Source organism: Nothoprocta perdicaria, unplaced genomic scaffold, assembly GCF_003342845.1.
Source record: "Nothoprocta perdicaria isolate Ctin4 unplaced genomic scaffold, notPer1 scaffold_6, whole genome shotgun sequence".
Classification (NCBI taxonomy): domain Eukaryota; kingdom Metazoa; phylum Chordata; class Aves; order Tinamiformes; family Tinamidae; genus Nothoprocta; species Nothoprocta perdicaria.
The window spans coordinates 8,125,470-8,148,357 of record NW_020455865.1 but is presented as its reverse complement, the minus strand read 5'-3'; the positions used below and the strand labels follow the sequence as shown (position 1 = coordinate 8,148,357).

Here is a 22,888-nt window from a genome sequence, read left to right as displayed (position 1 = left end):
GCCCAGAGCTGCAGGATTGACCCAGAAGATGTCTCCATCTCCTTGGGAGGCCTCTGGTGCTGTGAAATGGTGGCCTCTCTGCCCCATTTCCAGCCCTTCCTCCCAGGGTTGCCATCACCCGGGTGACATTCCTGAGACCTTAATGTCCCCTCAGCACTGCATGGCTTAAAGGGAGATAGTGTGGGACACATTATGGCAGAAGTGCCTCTGAGAGGCAGCCTGGATGGAGGAACCCAACCGCTCACGTGCAATAAAGAAGAGGACTGTTTCATGGATTCCTCTGATTTAATGATCAGGCCAAGTGGTCCAAGGCTGGTGCATACCACTGCCCCATTAGTGTAAGCATGACAGTCCCTTCCATTGTGTACCGCAAACCAAGGTTTCCGCTTGCAATGTATCACCTCAAACCAAAGCCCATGGCCTAGAAGATTTGCTGAAGTTTATGAAGGAGGCAGCGTCTGCCAGGCTCTCCTACTCATTCCACAGCCTTCCCAAGCAGCAAACAACCCCCTCAACTAAGGTCATAGAATGTTTGGTTGTCCTCCATGGCAGCAAGAACATCCTTAAACTGAGAGACGACACGTCCAAAATGAGAGCCTTCCCAGAACACCTTCCCACAGCGGGTACAGCAGTAGAAGCAGGTGAGCTCAGCTTTGTCCAGCACGCCAGGGGGGATGGCAGAGACCTGCAGGGCTGTGCCATTCGGCAGCGTCACACACTCGCCAGTGAATTCTAGGTCCTCCAGACACTGGCAGTCCGGGTTGTAAATGGTCTGGAGTGACTCCTGAGCCGCTGCAGCACCACCGGTTTGGTTYGGCTTCTCTTCAGACCTTGGCAGGTGACCTGCAGAGACAGGAGATGGAAGGTAAATCAGGAGCCACTGGTGTGATGAGTGGGATTTGTGCTCAGCACAAGCTCATCCCACATGAGCAACCCTTATGACGGACCTGTCATCCTTGCAGGAAGTACAAGCTCTGCTCTGCCTGGCTCCGCAGGGAGGAGAGTCCTATGAATACGAGAGAAGGTGACCACAAGCACTCACACATTGCCCTGAGCATAACGCCAGGGCAGATGCCTCCATCTCCCTAGCAGCCTGCCCAGCTTCTCCTGTTTTCACACAGCTCTTTTGCTGTGCCTGGGCAGGACGATGGAGGACTGAAGTCCCCATGCAGTCCCCTCACCGCCATGCAGGGGAATCTGCATTGACTCCCAGTAGGATGCCACTGCCACCAACAACCTGGAGCGGTGTCCCATGCTGGGAGGTGAGGGGTCCCTGTGCACCCCTCAGCCTGGCCCAGCACTCAGCCTGCTGGGGGCTTCTGGGGCACGTCTGGCTGCCTCGAGCCAACTGGCCACTGCCCTCGCAAGCAATGTGCTGCGAAACCCATGGCATTTTTGGCAGCTCAGTGAAGGTTCTCACTGCCCATGGCCCCGTAACTGGGTCCCAGTGGATTCCTGGGATCCGGAACGCGGAAGCTGTGGGCTCCATTGACTGTCATCCATCAGGATGTCTGGCAGCAAGTGACACAGGGAGGCAGTCTGCAGTTATTACGCTGGGATGACTCATTTTTGGCAGGGGGAGCGTGTCCTGCCTGGGCATCAATTAGACAACAAAAGTCATTTTGCATCTTTCCAGTAACATCTCTGAGTCTTTCAACCTGCCCTTGGGGAGGATAATAGGGAGCTTTGTCAGGCCAGAGCCTTGTGGGAGGGAAATGAACCCAGCAGTCTTGGCTGGCTCTTCCAGGCGGATCCCAAAGCCTTCCAGAGCTGTGCTGTGCTGTGAGTTATGGCTCAAGATGGCAAGGTTGAGGCTGAGGATGTGGAGGTCAGGAAGCAGGGTCAGCAGTGGTCCCCAGAAGCCCACCCACTTGGCCAGGAAGGCCTTGGAGGATGGAACCTGCAATTCAACCCTCTGGGGAAGCTTTTCAGGAAAATTCCCAGGATTGGAAATCCCAGGAGTCCAGGCATGCACTGATGAATCTCTGTACAAAAAATCTACATAGCTGCATGGGGAACATGTAACAGGACTGCATCATCTATGTCGCTGCATGGCTGCGGAGCAATCAGGACCTGCCTTGTAAGAGCCAYCCCATCCCACCTGCCCCATGCCATTGCCAAGTCCCATGTGACACAGGCTACAAGATGCTGCCTGACCTCTTCAGATGCACACAAATCACAACCARAGCCCATGTGCTCCAGGGCAGCCCTATATCCAGTAAGGTATGGGTTTTGCTGACTCTGGTCATGCCACATTCTTGGCTCACAGCACCCAATTCCCACTCCGCTTGCCTCACTCCCTGAGGATACACTGGCATTTCCTCCCCCTTCATAGGAGCAATATAGGCTGGGTAATATGGGCTTAAAGCTGATGTTAGACACAAGGAAATGCAAAATCTTTTAATGAGGGAACCACAGAGCAACAGGAAACCAGTAATCATGGTGGTTCTCAAAGTGTCTAAAGCAGCGTGACATGGCCAGCCCCCCATTCCTGCCAGACAAACAACCACACTCAGTGTCAAAGCTCTAACTGGAGATACTCTCAGTGACATTGGCCTGAAAGGTTTTATAGACAACCAAGCAACTCAACAGCCATGAAGGGTTGGGGACTGCTCATATACTGTATTAGAAACCAGCCTGGAACTCAGTCCTACTCGCTGCCCCTCAGCAAAGAGGGGAATTCATCATCACTGAGCTCTGAGCAAGTGTGCCTCAGCAGCTCTCAGCCTTTGGTTAAAGCAATGAGTCTGTTTGGGGCACTAAAATCCATTCCTGGAGAAAAAAAAAAAGTGACCTCAGTTTGTCATTTTCTTTAAATTTTTGCATCTGTTGAAGAGCATGGGTAGTTTCCAGAAGATATCTAAGCTGCCTGAAGTGGGGACATCTCAGAAGAAGCCCTGCTCCTTTGGCCATTTCTTCAGGTTCTTTCCTGAACCATGCAGGTTCAGAAAAGGGCAGCTCCACAAACTGGAAAAGCTGCAATGCTTTTGCTCTTTTTGTCAAGGTTGTCTCTTGAGCAAAGCACGAGAGTCATCTGCGCAAACCTTAGCTTCAACCATGCTATGACTCTTTAATGCTTCTCCTCAAGGCTTTTGCTTGCCAAAGGAGGCTATTTCTGTGCAGAGTTTGGCTTCATATCTTGTTTTCTTCTAATCCATTTTGGCATTAGAAATAGAGTGCTCTGCTTTCGAGTAAAACTAGTTAACCAAGTGCTTAGAGAGCTACTGCCTGGCTGGTTGTCGTCTCCACCATGAGCTCTGCAAGACCCTTGTCTGTTCCTTGCTCAGAGCTTGCTTGTGGGTCATGAGTACTACCAGATGCAGGACCTTTATGGAAGTTCTACTAGCCAGAGGCACGTTCAGCTGTGCCCTAGGTGACTCTCAGGGGGCTCTGGTGCCCACACTGGAATTTTCTGGTGGTYGAGGCTTGATGCTTTTGCAGGAACAACTGGAAACTTGCATTTTCTTTGGAAACTCTCCATGCATTCACCTCAGTGCAGCCCAGGTGGCCCACAGCAGCACTGATCTCAGGTCTTGCTGACGGGCAAAGCAAACAGGAGATGCTCTCATCTCGGGTATGTGTAAGGTCTTTGCAGCCTCCAACCATGTCCCATCCCCCTGGTAGGTGGCTCATGAGAAACCGGCAGGCAGGGAGGAAAAGTTCATCTCTTAAAAGTTTGGGGAGAGAAAGGCCATGGTAGTCACCCAGTGTTTTGCCTTTAGGTTGCACCAGCCCCCTCCTAATTGTGGTGCTTCAAAGGGTTGAAAATGCCACATCACTTCAAAGTAACAATTTTTGAATGGGAGCTTGTAAAACTGCCCTCGCCCTGCCCCCCTCCTCTGGCCGAATTCTTTCCAGGGCTTTTGAAGATGCCTGTGCTCCTGTTGCAGCACAGCTCAATAGGCCACTGGGCGCCAGTCGCAGGGTGCCAACCAAGCAAACAGTCCTAAAGGGGGGAAAGAAGTTGCTGTGCAAAGGTCAGGTCCTCTGCAGCTTTGCAGAAAAAGGTTTCCTTGGGAAGACTATGGATGAAATGGAGAAAGGGGTGATTTCTTTAAGGTTTCCCCCCTCTTTCCTTGCTTCCCTCTGCTCCACTTCTCCCCCTTTTTCCTTGCTTTCTCTGGGCAGAGCAGATTTGGCCCCTTTCTATGAGCACTAAAACATGGAGTGGCCCCAAGACAGAGCCCCCAGAGCCCCATGCTCTCACAACCACATGGCATAGGGGCCTCTTGCACAACAAACCCCCAAAACCCCAAACCAGGTTTATCTTGCAAATCCAACCCGGTTCAACCCGCCGCCACGCACAGCAATGCGCACACGTGCCAAGGCCGCTCCTGCAGTGAAGCTCCCGTGAGCTTTCTGGCTGTTCTGGACATCCTGGCAGGGTAAATCCGCACTTCCCTGGTGCGGTGGGAAAGCAGCCCTCAAGCCAGAGCTGCCAGCTAAGCCAGCCCAGGCAAGGCTCTCCCATCGGAGCTGCTCTTCCTGCAGTGCTGGCAGCCCGTTTCAGTCCAGTGACGCTCACCAAGCCCCCAAATCATTCCCTGAGTGATTCGCAGAGCAATGACCGTGCCCGAGATGGAGCAAAAGGCATGTGTGTGTGTGTGTGTGTGTGTGTGTGTGTGTGTGTGTGTGTGTGTGTGTGGCTGAGGGAAGACGAATATGCCATTACCATGTGCCAGGGGGTTTAGATCTATGGTTTCAAGAGCTGTGTGACCGTTCATGCCAAAGGCTAGATTCCCACTGTATCTCTGGAGGGGAGAAATGAAAGCAATTCCCTATCAAATCAATTAGAAACACCTCTTGGGAACTAATAATCCCATTATAAAACATCTTGAAAATAGAAAGGCCTTTTCCCTCTCCTTCACCTCTCCCCCTCTYGCCCGGGTCAGCCGAGGATGACGGATCACAACCGGCTCTGTGCAAGGAGCTCTTGGAAGCCAAGATCTGTGGACTTTCCAAGCACCCAGCTGTGTTAGTGCTACAGAGCTGCATGGGAACCCACAAAGATCCTCCTTGAGCTGCTTTCCCCAAACCAAAATCCCTTCTCAGAAAAGCAGAGGAGTCTTCCCACAGTGATCTTCCTTCTCTTCCTTTCAAGATGTGATATTACCCAGGAAGACAAACCTAGTACGAAAGGGACAACATGGGCCTGTGAGAAGACAGGGATTTCTCTGCAGCTTAACTCCATGCCCAGAAAAAAGAAGTAGCAACAAATATCGGTGAGTGGCCTTTTCTTCTGCCAAGATCACCCAGACTAAGCGATGCACTTGTCTCCTTTGAAATAGCCCTGATTTTTGACCAAGCCATGGCCATGTGGACCAGCAAACCACAGTTCACTCTGCAAGGTGGGGAACAGCACAGGGAGTCATCACCTTGCCTTCAGCAATGGGTCACCAGCAAAAGGACAGTGGGACAGACCCACAGGAAATCTGCTCTGCACATCCCACACACCTTGTGGCATTGCATGGTTCCTGGTGCCCCCAAACAAGCAGTTCCTTAATCCTGGGGACAAAGAGCCAGCAGTGAGTCCTGAGGTGACAGCGGTATCCTGCAACCACACAGCCACAAGTSATCACTTAGGTGCCAGTCCTGGAGGAGCCCTGAGCGTGAGCTATAGCAGAGGGGTTGTGAGGGACAAGGGACTTGTCTGGAGAGTCCAGCTTGAAGCTGCTGAAAGGAGCAGCTCGGAGAGATGGGTGCCCACTGGGTGGGCAGCAGGAATGTGCCATCCTCCCATGTCAGAAGAGAGGCTTTTGGGGCTTGGAGGGTTATATTCAAAAGCACTGTGGTGGTGACAGCAGTGACCCAGATCCCCTACATCCTACACACATAACACGGGAGTCCTGGGTCAGCTTTCCTGGACAGCCCGAGGATGCTCTCACTGCAGTACAGAGGGGCTTGGGAGGGCCTGAAAATCCCAGATAGAGCCGGATCAGCAGCTTGAACCTCCCCTTTCTCACACCATACAGCTCTGTCTTGCCTAAGAACAACCCACTCACACGTGTGTGAACAATGGGCAACCCAGGAAACCTTCCCCTTGGGGTTTTGGTGCCAGCAGTCTTACTGGATAACCTGAGCTCTTCCACAGTCCTGCCCTTAGGTCCCAGTTCTCGCACAAGGTCCCTCTGCATCACTGCAAGCTGAGGCTTGGGAATCTCATGCTCATCCCCTCAGCTTCCCAGTGGGAACCAGAGCCTCCTGCCAAGTCCAGAGAGGCGCTCGGATCTGGCAGTGCTTGTGCAAGCTGGGCCCCTTCTCAGAGCCGTGCAGCCGCACCCAGCTGTCAGCGCAACCTCTGTGCGCTCGCGCGCGCACACACATGGGAGATTTGTCCATAATTAGGCAATTAAGGATTAGGTGTTTTGGAGAAAGCGCACATCGTAAAGGCTTTGCACAAGTCTGAAAGCAGACCTGGGAGCATTCTTGGAGTACAAAGGTGCATGGGAAACCTTGCTGTGGCGAGAGATTGAGCCCGATAAAAGGAGTTACGAGCCTGAGAAACACACTCGATTGCAGGGCACTGAAGATGCCTGGTTATCTTTTCCTTCTAGATAAGTTAGATAAGCAGAGGACAAAGGACTTGGGATTATGCAACTTAGGCTGCATTAGCTGGCCTATGTTCTTAAGATGTTCTCCGGCGAACAGGCAAAGAAGGGACTATGAGCAAATCTGCAGGCCAGGTTAAGTTGCTACAATCTCTTCTTTGCTTCCCGTTGTGGGAGAAAATCCTGCTGGATCCTGTGCAAAGAGCAATGTTTTCTGTTGCTTTGGCATGCACRTGGCTGCCATGCCTCTAGCTCCTTCCTAGGGCACTTTTGGCATGACACTGATGTCAGCAGGTACACGCACAACCCTGGGAACYCACAGCCCCGAAAATGTCACTCAGTTCACAGCCCAGGCATGTTTTTATTTCTATGAGCAAACAAAATTCTTCTGAACAGGAGGAGTTGGCCAGCCCTGAGCCYATGCTTGGGAGGCGTTTCTGGCTGGGGACTGGGGAGGGCAGGGAAGCCCTTGGATCCATTGATGCAGAATCTTTGGGTCCACTTCCCCAGCCATTCGAACTGTGTCCCAGGTCATTAGGGACCCAAGCACTGTAGATGAACGGCTGCAAGCAAGTAACCTCCCAGCTTGCCAGGCTGCTGGGGATTCTAAAGAAGTTTGCAAAGCAGCTTAAGCTGCTTCAGGAGGTGCCAGTCTGTCCTGGATGCCTGACCCTGTGCCGGCCCAGGTGTGGGACACACATGAGTTGTACAGTGGGTATGAAAGCCACTGTGGGACAGCGTGAGGACTGCCTGCCCTGGCCCACATGGCAGTAAGACCTGTCTGATACTCCTGACAAAGCCAAATGCTGTAAATAGGGAAGCAGGGTGGGGAAAAAAAAAAAAAAAGCAACTAGCATGAAGGTTTTGGACACAGCGTGGCCTCCTGTACCACATGACTGAGGAAAATCCTTCTGTGGTAGAAGAAGCATCAGCCCTGGCTTGAAGTCACTGCAAAGCTCTCCCAGTTGCTCTCTGCCATCCTGCAGCTTTTCCTCCTGCCTCTCACACTGAGGCTTCACCCGGGCTCAGACACAGAGCCATGTGGTGCAACGTCCTGATCAAAGCCAAGGGGAAGGAAGGGAAAGAAACAGCAAGTCGCTCACAGATCCAGGACAGGGAGCAGGCCATGGGCCACAAGGAAGGAACACGGTGGCAACACCGCCAGCCTGCCTAGCTGCCATTCCAAGTGCCCTGCTAACCCCATGCCATCCTGCTGCACAGCACAGGGACTTCCCAGAGACCACRACTGCTCCTCTGAAAGGTCACGGGGCTCCCACAGCTGCAGGATGCAAAGTTTGAGGAAAATAAAAATAGACTGTGTGGAAGGGCAGAGGACACAGAAAACTCTAAAGGTTGATGGGTTGGTTCTGAGGTRGAAGCAGAGTGGGGAGATCTGGAGCAAGACTCCCCTATTTCTCTCCCCTCCATCCTCAGCAATGCACCTGGATCCAAAGGAATCATCCTGCTGAGTGCAAGGAGCCAGAGAATCTCAGCACCAGCAGAGTTTTCCAGCAGTATCTCGCAGGAGAGACATCTCTGAGATCTTGTGCTTGTCGATCTCAAATGCTAGCATTGGCATGTGAGCAACCAGCTAATGGGTGGTCATATAGGACACCTAAGTCCAGCCCAGCTCGTCCATCAGTGGTTCCCCAAGAYGCTATATTGGACTCTTCAAACATCTCTGTTGCTGTATCCAAAGCCTCTGCTTCACTCTAATTTGGAGAGGCAGAGGGAGACCCTGCCAGCAAAGCAATGCCCGGAATGTATCAAGAGCAGCAGTTTCTCAAGCCAGTGAAGGCCAGGAGGACCAGGTTTCTCGGACCTGCCATTCCTGCTCTAGGGGTGATGCAGAGCRGGTTTTTTAAGGCAGATGATGGTCAGAGACCATACGAGGATCCTGCTGCAGGACTGCTTGCTTGTTATGTAATTTCTCCCTGTATAGCATCCAGCGACCATCACTTCTTCCCTCATGTGACAGGGAGACAGGGAAGCATCCGATGAGGATCAGACAAGCCTGGTTAGCAGCAGAGCTCAGGAAAGAGCAATAACAGCTTGTTGTTTTGCAAAAATGTTTCAAATGGAAAGGGGTCATTTTATGATTAAAGAGGACTTTTCTGTTAGGCAAATCCTAACCAGATCTAATGTGATACATCCTTGCCTTTCCTAGGAACCAGACTTCATCTGCTAGGGCATCTCAACCAAGTACCAGTTTTTACTCTGGTGACTAAGCAAGAAGCTTCTACTGGATGGACTAGAGCCCTGTGTCACATCCAGTCCAGTCTATAATTTGCCAACAGTGTCTACAGCACTGATCTGCAGCACTGTCATCTCTCTCTGCCCCACTCCTCTGCCTGCTCTAGGCACATGGGTCCCCTAAAGCAAACTGCCCAGAGCCCTCCACTGGGACTGAAACAATTTCTGGACTTGAAACAATTTCTGACACTGCCATCAAAGTCATCATAAAGGGAAAATGTGKCTGTATTTGGGAAAATGTTCCTTAAAAGCTTGGAAAGTCCTAGGTCCAAATTCAGATGGGTTACTGAAAGATGAATAATTTGCCTTTCATCACTTGGAAGCGCTGTCATAAAGATGTGGGAGCCAAACTGAGTGGCACTGACTCAGGTTTTGCTGCAATGAACTCCAAAATGCAAGCAGCTCTCTGCCCCTACAGGCTTTGACTCCAAGAGCACCTGGGGAACTGCAGACATATCAAAGATTTCTCTGACAGAAATCGTCCCCTTGCATGGCCGCATCTGCATTGCCTTGGCCCTTGGCCCCATCTGCCCGTGCTCACACCATGCTTGCTTCTTCTGGGTGAGTGGAARGAGCATTTTCTTCCTAAGGAACTCGTTGCTGGACAACCAGCATCATCTGACCAGTCCTGAGGAGCTTAATCCATGCTCAGCAGCACAAATGTGACCCTAGGAGGGCTTTGCTTTGGACCAGGTGCTCCTTGCCTAGCTGTGGCCGTCTGCCCAGTCCAGATGCTTCCTGGCACAGACACAACTCAATGCACATGGGTTAACCTATATTTTATATCTCCACTGCAGCAAAACACTCCCCCCTGGCTTGGTGAGTTCAGTCCTGTTGCGGTGTTTAAGTTGGTGAGATGCAACCTAATCAGGTCTACAATGAAGGCAGGGAAGAAACAATGGGAACAAAGAGCTKACATTTGGAAGGGTGCAGCACCTTGCCCACCTTGGCTGTCCTCCTGGGAGCTGCTCTGGTGACATGCAGGCCCCTGGCCCTGTCATTGAAGGACACTGAGACATTTTCTGTCCTTGACCTCTCCATGCCTCAGGACACAAGCTGGTAACATCCAACAGAKCAGGCATGTGGCTCCGTGTCCTTCCTTCTGTGGAGACTGCATCGTTCTGTCACACGAGAAGCAGGGCTGGAGGGGGATCCAGGGAGAGACAGAGGAAGAAGAGGAATCTTATGGAAACCAAGGCAGCATAGGAGATTCGGGGATATGATGTAGAGGACAGAGAAGTGAGAGAGACACTGTAAGAGTGGGCATGCAGGAGCACAGAGACATTGACTGAAAGATGGCATGTGAGACACCCCCAGYCCTATTGTCTTCACAGCACAGGGGCTGGGGAAACCACTTAARCTGCTGAACAAAAACCACAGCATTTCTACTTCCCATACTCTAAAACTGGCTGAACAGGCCGGGCTGGTCTCTGAGTACATATAAACAGTGAGTGCCCTCCCAGGAGAAACCTCTGGGAGGATGCCCTGGCCTTTTGGAAAGCACCAAGCTCCCGGCTGCCAGTGCCATGGGAAAAGCCACCCGCCGTGTCCCTCCAGCTGCAGAGCCACATGCACATTTCCCAGCAAAGCTGCAGCCTTCTAGGAATGCGCGGCAGCCAGCGATCCCAAAGGATGTTGCATTGGTCCTGCCTGGCGCCTATCATGTACATGGAGAAACTGAGGCATGGAGAGGGTCAAGGACATGCTTGGAAGCTGTTGAGAGAAGCTGGCCTGAGCTCCTCTGCGCAGGTAGCACGCACTCACTCCTCCTGCAAGCTGACCTGGTTTACCAGCCGTGGTGCAGGTGAGRAAGGGCTCGTGCCATGCATGAGCAACCACTAAGAACAAGGAGGCATTTCTCAGCCGACAGGCACTTTCCCCAAGTCAGGCAGTGATGCCTCAGGCTATCACTCGGGCYGCTGCTGCGATTTCACCTACCAAAGCATCTCTGGTCCAGGCAACCACAGGCAAAACCCAGCAGAGGTTCTCATGAGGCAGATCAGCTCTTTCCTGTGGGCCCACCAGGAGGGAAGAGCTGCACTTGGACACATGCAAGCTTAACTAGGCACAAAGTTACAGTAGCTGCAGGTCACAGAGAAGCAGAAGCCATCCCCATCTGAGAGGYTCGGCCTGAGTGGGGAAGGTCCTGTTCTGCCCTGGAGACATTCCAGGCTTCCTAAGGCTTGCCTAAGGCTGGACTCTCCAAAGAGGGTTAGGAGACCTTGTTCCTCTCTGTGTCCATCACTGCATGGAGGCATCCTTATCCCATCAGAAAACATTAAAGTGTCACTCCCTGTTCAATAAGTAGGGACAGATTTGCAACTGCTGAGCACCAGTGTTCACAGAGCTTGGCCTACACTGGTCCTGGCCAGGAGGGAAATTGATGATGCTTTACAASCCATGAACTGCTATCTGGGCCATGCAGCAGAGTGGAGCCGGCGGCGGGGCTGTGACTCCCAGCTAGGAAGTGGTACCTGGATGCACCCACCACTAGCACCCGCTCTCTTACTTGCATCATCCTCCGCCATTGCATGTCTGCTGCCCTCCATCAGCTGCCTCATCCTCTCTTTGGAGACCTTCAGGTACTTGTTGCCGTTGCACACCTGGTGAAAGAGAGGGGAGTCAGTGAGACAGGGGTCACGCTCCCACGAGAGCTCTGCACCCAGGTGARCATCACTGCACACAGCTACTGAGACAAGGCTTGTCCTACCACATACAGAGGGTGGCAGATGGAGAGAAGGCAAACCTTTTGGGTTGGCAGGTCACAAAGGCCACCCTCCCACAGAGACACCATTTTTACAGCCTTTAGCCACATCTGGTAGTGGCTCCTTCCCACAAGTACTTGGAGCAGTGCCTGGGCCTGGCTCATGCTCTGGGCCACAAGAAGCACCTGCAGAGGATCCATATGGTGCGAAAGATGGGCCAGGCAGAGGAGACCTCTGGGCACAGACTGCCCCAGCACCCTGTGGTGTCCTGGCACCACAGAGGAGGCAGATGACCCAGCAGACACAGCTCCTGCTCCCAGCTGAACCCTAAGGCAAAGTCGAGCCTAGCCCCTGGTATAAATGCTCCTGTAAAGAACAATGTTATCAGAGAGGCCTCTTAAAAGCCCATAATAGTGCTATTCATTAGGAGCCCAGAAGTGAGCACAGAAAATTCAGAGGAGCCCTGGAGATTTAGCCCCCTCGCAGTAAGGGAGGCTTTTAGCATTTCATGTCTGGCAGCCCACATTAGGGCACCAGATAAATCCACTGCCCCCTTCCTCCCTAGCCCTTCTCAGCACCTGCGTAATGCCATGAAATGCCAGAATCAGAGACTGCCCTGAAGCGCCCCAAAGAGTTTAAGCCACAGCTTTAAGACTTGTTCTCTCTCATCTCTGCTGAGACCGCAGTGTGTGCCCAGGGGACAAGTTGGGGTGTCCGCTGGCCAAARCCACTCCACTGAGTCTACCTCTTATGTAGCACTAGTAACACAAGAAAACACATTTTCTGAAGTGACTCTTGCCTTGGGGAAAACTCTGAGCAGCTTGAGTTCTGCAAGCACCCTTATGGAGCCAGTCCTCTTCAAGGGGTCGGCACCAGGCACAGAGCTCGCTAAAACATGAGGCACGGTCAGAGCAAGGCTTCTGCAGCCGAAATCAGGTGCAGGCAGTAGCCAGATGTGCTTATCCAGAAGTAACTGGCACTAGTTCTTCTCTGGACAAGGTCCGAACCCGTGCACTGCAGCACGCTTTGCTTCACAGCCTCACTCTTCTCTTACCCTCCCAGCATTTTAAGGGGGTGGAAACTACTGGGCAGGCTCAAGACGATTCCCAGGATGTGCTACAACATCTTCAGCTTGTTGTTTGTTTGCAGGGACTGTTTTTTTGCTGGCAGAGCATTTTGCACATGCTGCACCCAAAGAAAGCAGTGGGAACAAGTTGCCTGCCTGCGGGTTTACTGCAAAGCCTTTTGGAACCAGACAGTCTTTACGTTGCCTGAATGGGCATCGGAGCATCTGCCAGCAGCTAGAGGTCTGTAGCATGGAATTAGGATGGCATTGGGGTCATGGAGATGTAGGCAAAGATGCCCCCTTCTTCCCAGCCTGCGGTGGAAGAGAGGGAGGTGGCAGGATGACTTGTTTGGAAATACTCTTGCCATGATGTTCCTGCTCTTGCGACTCCTCAAGAGATATTTCCAACTGCAACCCACGAAGCGGCTGCAAAAGCAGGATACAGTCCCCAGCGTAGGTGTGATTTTGAACAGCCACCAAGACGCCTGGACACCCTGAAGTCTCAATGAAGCAGGGCTGGAGATGAGCGAGCAAGCGAGTATTGTGGCAGCAAGGCCACCGAGGCCATCAGCTCTTCATGGAACTCCTTGTCCAGGCAGCTCGGCACAGGTGCCCAAGGTGCAGCTACTTCTTCCCTCTACAGAGCGCTATGTGGCCCGAATTCGGCCAAGCCAAACCCCTCTCCTCGCTGCAGCTGCCGAGGGATGCCGAGCTCCCACTGAGAACTGCTCTAAGCCATCCTGCCGTTTAGCACAAGGAAAACTACTCRGCCATGGAAAAGGGCTCCCAATTGCCGCAGCGCCTCCTGCCTCCCTGTCCTGCCTCCAGCTGCCGGGAGCAGAGCAGGGTTAGCTTTTGGCCAAAGGCAAWAACCCAAATCCCACTGCCTTGACCATCAATGAGAAAGGCCTYGGTCATACCAGCTGTGGCTCTCACCTTGCCACAGCTCAGGCTTGCCACAGCTCCTTGATGCTCAAAGCCTAAATCCACCACTCTGACATTGATGGGGAAATGGCACAGACAGATAGATGCGGACGGACAAGGCAACCCAAATGACTCAATGGCTTTGCACCACTTTTAAAAGTGAATTTTATGAGAATTCCCTTCAATTTTACAGCCTCGGGAATCAAATACTTGCACACTGCTCCYGGTCACTATACAGTTTTTCCTTTTTCTCTCTCACACTGTTTCAAATGTCAGCAAATGCTCAGGACACCGTGGGCTGAAGATGGCCAGGGTCATGCATGAGAGCAGGACCTGGGTCACCTCTCTCAGCGCTCTCTTCCCAGGAATGTCCCTCAGAGACCCCCTCCATTCTCACACTGAAAAAGAAGTAACCAGAGGAAGTGAAACTGTGTGAAAGCAGAAAGGACATCTCATTTGAGAGAATCTCAATTTTTGGAGGGGGCAGGTCAGCATTTTAAGCTATCAGATTGTACAGGAGATGTCCCTTTTAATTTCACTGAGAGTGTATGTGAGTGCCTTTTAATTTCACGCACAAGGGAGGGCCACATTATAACCTACGGAGACTACCTGATACCATCTCGCCTAAACTTTTCAGTGCTTTATTGTCTGCAGTAACATAGACTGGAGGTATGGCCATCTCCCTTTCAAACATCTGCTGTTTGCCTTTCCTCTCTCTGGATCTGCTGTGCATGAATTTGGCCACTTTGGGACGAACAGCCCCCAAACCCCAACCCTAGGGACCTTGGAGCTCTGCACAGCAGAGCTGGGCTCTGTCCCCTGCTCTGATTACAGAGCTCGTATGGATGCTGTGAGACAGTCAGACTGCTGCCTTCTTTGAGGTGAGCGTCCCACATTACACTGGAAAATGAAAGGARCAAAGAGCATCGCTGCCCCTGAGCCACCTGAAGTCCTTACGTGGTTCCTTATGCAATTCACAGCATTGCAGCACACGGGGGAGCAGGACCAGCAGTGGCAGCTTCGCTCCTGACAACACAAGCAGGTCCCAGGGACTCACACCAAAGGTTGGCTGAATTGGTCTCGCTCCTGTCCTTGCAGAACAGTGACAGAAGGAGAGCAGATCTAGCTAACCTGAGGTGAATAAAGGGACTAAAAGGGAGGCTGCAAGCTGGAAAGTGGTTGCTCATAGTGGGAAAGGGACCCATCCATGCTGTAGGGACAGCAGCAGGGATGTGGGAGGCAAGGACAGGTACAAGGACGTGGGAAGAGCTGAAAGGTTTCCCCTCTCTTACATCTTGGGCATGACTGTAACTCAACAACTGCTCTAGCAACTGCCCAGAGAGGCCCTGGCCACRCCAAGCCTCCACTCCAGCCAGGCAKAGCTGCTTCCCCATTTGTGGCTGCATGGACAGCAACAAAACCCACCCTGATAGCCAGGCAGGGCTTTTTTAAGCATAATATCTCCATGCAGAGCTCCCCAGCAGGGGGAAATGGGACAGCAGATGGGGACAGCGTGATATCCCTCTGGCATTTGGCAAGACGTGCTGTGCCTGCTGGAAAAGGACTTCTGGGTCTCGTCATTTTCTCAGGCGCCTTAGGCAGATTTCTCTGCTTTTCTGAATTTCAGCATCTTTATAAAATGARGCAATCTCTTGCCTTGGGGCAAGTTATGGCCTGGCAGCCCACAGAGAGCAGAGCATTTCCCTCTCGCTTGGGGCTCCCACATGCTCTGGTTACAGGGCTATAGCCCAAGCCACCTCCTAAGCCTCCAGGCCTTTGCTACTGCCAGCTTCCCCAAAGCAAGAGGCAGGGTCAGGGCTAGATAAACCACTTAGCAGTCGAGCCAATTAGCTGTAATAAAAATTGCAATTATTTTTTTAATGCCTTGCCAAAATGACATATTAGAAATCAAGCGGGGCAGTCTGCCACCTTCATAAGGGCGAGCTCGCTGGCTGCTGTACTGGGACCCATGGCCTTCAGCTTGGTACTCAGCTCCTGCCTGGAGACACAGTTCCTCAGAGAGGTCTTCTCCATCTTGACTTTGCTGCTGTGAGGCTGGAGCTTTTCTGTGTGGGTGTGGGTGTGTGCGACTTGCTTTCTTTTTCCTTAAGGGCAGGGAAGGGGGGAGTCTATCAAAAGGGTGAAGGATGGGGTTTTCCTCCTCAGGAAGGCATGCTTTCCCCAGATTAATCATGGAAGGATTAGCTTCCACGGGGTGAGGCATATATGGATATAAAACCCTTCACAATGGGAGGACACCAGCAGGAGTCTTGTAGCTCCCTGGACCACTGGTCAAAGAAGCTGCAGCGACCAAGAGCACTCAAGGGTGCCACCAGGGCAGAAGCTTCCTGCCTGGTGCTGCGCAGCAGGGCACGGACTCCCGAGCGGCACGAAGCTTCCACATCTGGGTGGCCGAGAAGAGCGAGCTCAGCTAATGAGGAGCATTAATGGGGGACCACAGGCCCTTTCCCCTACAGGAGATCTGCCGGGTCCCCACCTGCACTCCCAGTGTGGCCCTGGTCCTTCCATGGGTGCCAGGGCAGCAGGGAGCAGAGGAGGCTCRGGCAGTGGGGAGTCTTTCGCGCCGGGAGCACACCTCCGAGCAGGAGCAGCGCTCGCTTTCTCACGCTGGGGCAGCCCGTGCCAGCACACGCTTAGTCACCGGTAAATCCCAGACTCGATCTGCCCTCTCCGAAACGGATCTTGGCTGCACCCCTGCTGAAGCAATCCCCGTGCTCGGGAGCCATGGCCGCTGCCTTTTCCCACGGCGGCCCTGCTTCCAGCGCCCCGTGTGAATCAGCCCCTTGCCGGGCTGGGGGTGTGGGGCGGGCACGCCGGGCACCCCGCGCGGGCTGGCGCCAGCAGCGAGCAGAGCTCATCTCTGAGCTCACAGCCCCGCCAGGGCTGCTCTAGCAGAGCCCGTGCTGCAGGCGAGCGCTCGGGCTGTGAGCGGCTGTTGGGCAGTGCCAAGGCTGACATTGTCCTGGCAGTGGGTCAATCGTGTCCTTGGCGAGCCCTTGGCTTTGCTGGTCCCCCTGCCCCGCTCTGAATGCGGTGCTGTGTTCTGGGGACATGGCCTCAGGTCACTGCCACCACAGTGATGGCCACAGTGCTCCTGTCCCTCTTCCCTCAGCCTCTTGGCCTTGCTCAGCCTCTACTACCTCCCACAGAAACTCCTCCTGCCCTGCAACGTCACTGTGCGAGATGGATGACACGGAGATTAGAAGGAGTGATGTCACCTGCACTGAATGGTGACAACAAGGTGAATCAAGTAGAGAGTGCATGCCCTGCTTCCTGCAACTGGTGCCCCCATCACGGCTGCCAATGCACCAGCACAAACTGGCAGCAGCCTGAGAATTCCCAGGCCCACCAGGACTTGGAAGGTCTGCTTGTACCCTCCTCTGGGTACTGGTTCTCCTAGTGAGGAAGCCCAAAGGCATCACAGGACCCTCATGAGCCTTTGTTTGCCTATGCTGCTCAAGGAGGTGGCAGACAGCCTGGTGGCATTTTTGTTCAGGATGATCCCCATGATCCCATTCCTCTCGTCCCTCCTGGATGAGGATTTCACGGCTAGTCACTTCAGCCAGAGACAGCACTGGAGATCTGGGCCACAAACGCTCTTCCCCTGGCCTATTTAGGACTTCCAGACAGGAATACACAAACCTCCGAAGACTCCCAAACTAGATGCTTGGTCAYGGAGCTTCTGGGCCATCTCCACCATCGCTCAGGCCTAGGAGCAACGCAGCCCTTTGCTGGGCTCCCATTCCAGTGCTAACCCAGGACCTGAGAAGCTTACAGAAAACTCAGGACAAACAGACAACAGGGGCCAAACTGGGTGATTCGAGAAGGGTAGTGGGGACTGGTGTGAGTTTGGCTGAAGATGCAAGTCCATGCAGCTGAAGGTCCATAGGCTGGTGTACAATATGCATGAAAAATCAGTTGTTCAGACTGGAGTGGTATCATTTTTGCATTTTTTTTTCACATTCTGATAAATCTGAAAGCTGCACCCCTGAAGTGCTGTCACTGAATTATCTTCATCATGCTGAACATCTGCCCGAAAGAGCAGGCACCCATAAAGGTCCTCTGGATCACAGGACTTCTTCCATTCCCTCTGCYGACAAATACCACTGCACAAACCTTATTTACCAAAATTAATAGGCTATTTTGGCTATGATTTTACAGGCAAAAATGTACTTCTCTGCCTGGAGAGCTTTTGGCTTAGGAAATCCATAACATCCCAAGCCATCTCTAAAGGACAACACTGGAGGCGCTGGGAGTGAACTCAGTGGGGCAATTCAGGACATCTCCTGTCAGGACAATTTCATGGGCGTCTTCTGCTCACCATATCAGAGGGCTATTCACCAGCCACCTGGGAGATATGTCTCTTCCTACTCACCGCCTACCCTTTTCCCTTTCTTTTTCTCTAAGATGGATATCATCTGGTGAAAGGGCCACTCCTCCAGACAGAGGTTCCAACTCTCATTTTGGTTGTGCAACYACAGTCCTTGAGCATCCAAGAGCTTCTTTCAGGGATGTATTCAGCCATCTCTCTCACCAGAACAGGTTATCTATGTGAAGCGTCCAAGCCCAGGCATTACACATGGTCCAGTTTGCCACCTTGGGACCTCCTGCCCATGACTTAAATATACTCTCTAGGTATACAGCAGTGATSAGTCAGGCACTTTGGTCATCCACATCTCCCTCTGCAGAAAGCTGCAACCACTGTGGCTGGGTAAGCCKTAGGCCAGACTGTTTCAATTGCCATTTGTGCCAAGTACTCCATTCCTTATCCAGTGTCTTATCACCAGCACCTGGGAATTTTGAAAGTTCWTCTTGCTGCTCGTGCTCTGTTACAAATAGTCCAAAATCTTTCCACGTTCTGCAGCCCTGCAGTCCCAACACACACTCAACCAGCGCTGCATTAGTTTTGGAGATGAAATGGATTTCGGTGCTCACCACAGACTCCAGTCTCCCAGAGACACAGCAAGAGCCACAATGGGAAATGGACCATAACGCCCTGCACATCTTCCATCAGACCTGGCTGTGCATTGAGTGCCGCTGTTGTGATGACCCTGTGAGGTTAAGTAACATCAATGGAAATCTGGAACTGTTGGTGGGTCCCTGGGAACACATGGGGGCATTTTGGTTCAGACTCCAGAAAGAGGGTAGGGCTCTGTTTATTGAATCATTAATATCACTTCCCTCAACGCCAGCCACGTACTCTGAGAGGTCTCTTAGGCAAGTGCTGACCTAGCCCAACCTTGCTAAGCTGGTAAGATGACATGGGATCCCATGCCAGCCTGGTATGGCGTTCCCACTGCTTTCTCTGCTCCTGATTTGCTATTAGTCATCCATTTCTGGAAGGTTTCTCATGCATAATAAAGTGTTTCAACGGTTGCATAAGCTGGCGCTTCTCATCAAGAGTGACCCGCTGGATTTCCTAATGCTTTCCCTAGGCAGCCCTTCCGACTGCCGCAAAATCTGTTGTTAAAACATCAAGTTTTTCTATCCCCCTTGGAGGCAAAAGGTGTGGGAAATTGAACAGATAAGAATGCCTTTAATTAGTATCATTTGCATAAACTCTGGGAAAGGCTCACCTGACGGCGAAAAGGGCTTTGCTTGTCTGGGAGCACGAAATGGGAAGCATGGGCACCGCAGAGGGCAGATTAGCGGAGCTTGTCTGCTGACGAGACTGGGGAGGCGACAGAGCAAACGCAAGGTCAGCCACGGGGCAGGCGAAAAGTGGTCAGCACTGAAGGCGGCCCGGGAGGCGATTTGCTTTCCAAACATACCAGCTCCAGCTGCGCTCCTCTGCTGGGCCCCACTTTGCAGCGCATCTCCCCCTCTCAATTTACACTGGCCATTTTACAGCTGCTTGGAGAGAGGGAAGAGAGGCACAGGATGCAATTTTGGTGCCGCTGGTCCTGTGACCCTCAGCTCCCCATGGACATGGGGAGAGGAGAAGCACAAGCAAGTCCCTGTTTAAAACTAAGCTGTATCCTGCTGCTGGAAAGGGCTCCTCATCTGGTAGCAATGGGATCAGGGCTTTTGCCTGCAATGCCCTTATGCCACCAGTCTTGCCCTGAGCTAGACCAGCTGGGTCATTCTCTTCCGAAAGTGGTGGCACCATGCAGCATGGATTTGGTATTGCACAGCAGCAGGCAAGAGGGGCACAGTCTGCTCCACACGAGGTCCACGTCAGCATCACTGCCCAAGTGCCATTCTGCTGCTTGCAGCATGCATTGGCTAATCCCAGCACGTGAACAGCCTGGGAGCAGGGCAGAGACCACGAAGAAATACAAAGCCACGTGTCCCTGTGCATGCATGCTCCCCCCCTGCACAAGCACTGCCAGGGGCTGGGCGTGCGGGCTCCTCGCAGGCACGCAGCCTCCCAGCACAGGCTCTGCATCTGTGGAGGGCTGACATCCAGCCTAGCTGTCCCAGCACCCTGACCCCATGCTTGGAGGGAGCACGGGGAGCACCCTCCAAGCCGGGTTGCACACGTTCACTCAGACCCATTTTCTCCCCTCTGTGTGCACCCGCTCCATGCGTGTGCAGCTGCTGGTCTCTGAGCACAAACTCCAGGCACTGCTGCCTTGCCGTGATGCTGCTGCAGGACTCTGGAGTGGCAACAGCACTGCAGGCCCTTTTCACTACCTCAAGGCTTTGCAGTGATGAGAATCTCACCCAACATTACACCTAAAGCCACATGCAAAGCTGAATTTCCCAGGGGAAGAAAAGAGAAAGATGCTCTCACCACACATGCACACTCACCCCCTTGGTCCTCCATTTCCTCTAGCTTCATTTCAGCTGTCTCATTTTGCCCCCTGGCCAGCTCAACTGCGGTTGAAGTGGTGGAGCCCCTCCAGAAAGCTCAAATCTGCACCAGCAACCTTGAGCCAGTCTCAACCATAGCTGCGAGCCCTGTTTATACAGCACCTAGCACAATGGGGTGCTGCTCCAGGACAGGTTTCTAGGGGTTACAGCAAGTTTAATAACAAAACCAAACCAGTAATAGCTGCCTCATGGTGCGGTTGCACCTCAGCATCCCCAGAGCCTTCATTTTTGGGTGAGCTCTGAGCCAGGAGCTCCTGGTAGCCCTGGTGGCTGAGCAGTCCTCAGGTGAAGCATCCATCCTCCCCTCCTCCCTGCCTGCCTGAATGCTCCCGTGCCGGCTCCTGCAGCCTGACCCCAGAACTGCTTTCCTGCCTTTAGAAATAAGCTTTCCTGTTTCGTATTTATGTCCAGGAAGAGAATTAACTCTTCTTGCATACGCAAGCATGCACTGTGCTCCTGTGCTATCCTAAGGGAGGATGCGCCCCATGAGGAGGAGGGTTAACCTTCCCTTTCTCCCATGTAGCTAATTGCTGTCACTCTTAATCAAGCTGGAGCACAGCTATAGAGTTTTATGCGACTGCATTGAAATCTCACGCCTTGGCCTGAGATGCTCAGGTTTGGTGAGCTCCAAAAAAGCCCAACTCAAGCAGTTCAGTTGCTTGGACTCTAAAAACAGAATGGGTGCCCACCTCCAGCCAACTCTTGCCCAAAAACTCAAACACAAGCAGAGATCTGCTTAAAAAGTATCAAGCTGGCCTGATCCCCAGACCTCAGGAACTTTTTGACTTTGACAGCAGGAAGAAAAGGCCATGGGGACATTTTCTGACCACAAGAGTCAGAACCCTGGAAACAGCAAAGGAATGAAGCTTTTCTCTACAACTAACTCCAGACCAGTCCAGATAAGTTTCACTTGGTGCTAAACAAACTAAGATTATCTTTATTGTGTATTAAGCCAATATCTACTCTTATTTGCACTCCTCCTGGTTTCCCCTGGAAGCTGACCTGAAAGTTGAGGACTTGGRACCTCCTCTGGACAGCTGAGGACATGGGACCATCTGTCTAACAAATGTCAGGGAATTTCTCCCCTTGCCTTCAACTAGGCCCTCATAGGCATGTCTGGCTAAAAGCTGTGTACTGGAAGTGTCTCCACTCAAGATCCCAAGGTCTCCTGGCCCTTGGCAGGGGGCTAAGGCCACCCTAGCTTGAGGCCTTCCAGCTCCTCTCTTCCAGGACTTCCATGCAGAAGTCACTTCAACCTGTCTGCCCTCACTCTTCTCCCTGTTGCTTTATTCTCTTCAGCTTCTCCTCAGAGAATCTTGGGCTTCAAGGAAGGGGTTCAGCCCATCACAACAGTCCCTGGAGCCTATGTGATCCCTGCTGCCTCCTGCAGCAGAGTCCCAAGGGATGGGCTCCTGGCCAAGAAGGGTGCACGTGCGCAGGGCAGGGAGTGAGAGCAGGACAGCTACAGMGGCGTCCAGGGAAGTGGGGCTCATGTTTCAGCTTCTATTTTTATCTGGGAACCAAAGCGTGCACATGGTGCAACTCGGAGGCCCCGGGGGGACGCACTGCCTCCCCAGCTGGAGACTGATACCATCTGATCGCTCATCTTTCCAAGCTGGCATGCCAGAGCTCCTGGTAGAGGGCAGCAGCTTCCGAGGCACCTGGAGATCCCGTGCACTCCTTGCCCCTGTCTTCGGGGTGGGCTGGCAGGCMGGGCTTGGCGCACGTGTGCGCACTGCAATGTGTCCGCACTGATGTGTCTGCACCGGGCAGCCCTCCTACATCCTCCTGCCATGGCTCACTCCCTACATCCACACTGGGCCTGGAAACGCTTTGCTACAGTCAACCCACTGGAGACGCCAGCAGGTCACAGAGCCATCACAGTGCAATCACTGGCCATAGCAGAGAAGACCCTTTTCAAAACAGCCCTTAACTCCATGCAATGGGTGTTCCTGGGGGTGAAAGCAGTGGGTGCATTGGAGCTGCACATACTCCATCTGGAGAGGTAAAAGGACACTTGTCCTGCAGCTGCATTGCTAGAGGAGCCAGGCTGCATTTGATCTGCTGCCACCTGAGCACAGCCTGCTTCAGTCACTGTCTCAGAGCAGAATTACTCAGTTATTCTATACCACATACTCCAGTAGATTGGAAAACTGCATTTTTTTTTTTTGGCATGCTGGTAGTAGGATTATAGGATGGTGTAAGTTATTTTATTATTTATTTTATYTATTGTAGTTATGTTATTAAATATCTATACATCTGTATATATATAAACTTTAGTATCTCAAGTCCCAGGGGTCTGCTTGGCTTTCAAGCACTTCCAGACAGGGACTGCACTTACTCACAGTAGGACCCAGACTTGCGGGCACCTGAGACAAGAGCAGCTCCTTGAGGTGGGAACTTCATCTTGGAGCCCTGGAGCAGTGTCAAACCTTCCAGGTTACTGCAGGCAGACCCCAGGGAACAGACACAGGACCCTTTTCCTCTGCAAGCCCAGCACTGCGCTGCCTGCTGCTTTAATTGGGGTGAGAATAGAAGCTACAGCAGAAAATGTG

At 52.6% G+C, this 22,888-nt stretch overlaps 1 protein-coding gene across 5 annotated transcripts in view; it reads right to left on the bottom strand.

Moving 5' to 3' along the window:
• Nucleotides 1-281: 281 nt before the first annotated feature.
• Nucleotides 282-22,888, bottom strand: part of EXD3 (exonuclease 3'-5' domain containing 3) — a 277,733-nt gene continuing 255,126 nt past the window's right edge. For all 5 annotated transcript variants that reach the window (XM_026049504.1, XM_026049500.1, XM_026049502.1 and 2 more), the window contains 2 exons: nt 11,311-11,404; nt 282-843 (listed from right to left, as the gene is read on the bottom strand). In XM_026049504.1, coding sequence (XP_025905289.1) covers nt 512-843; nt 11,311-11,404 — 426 coding nt within the window. In that variant the 3' untranslated portion in view covers nt 282-511. The remainder of the gene's footprint in view (nt 844-11,310; nt 11,405-22,888) is intronic.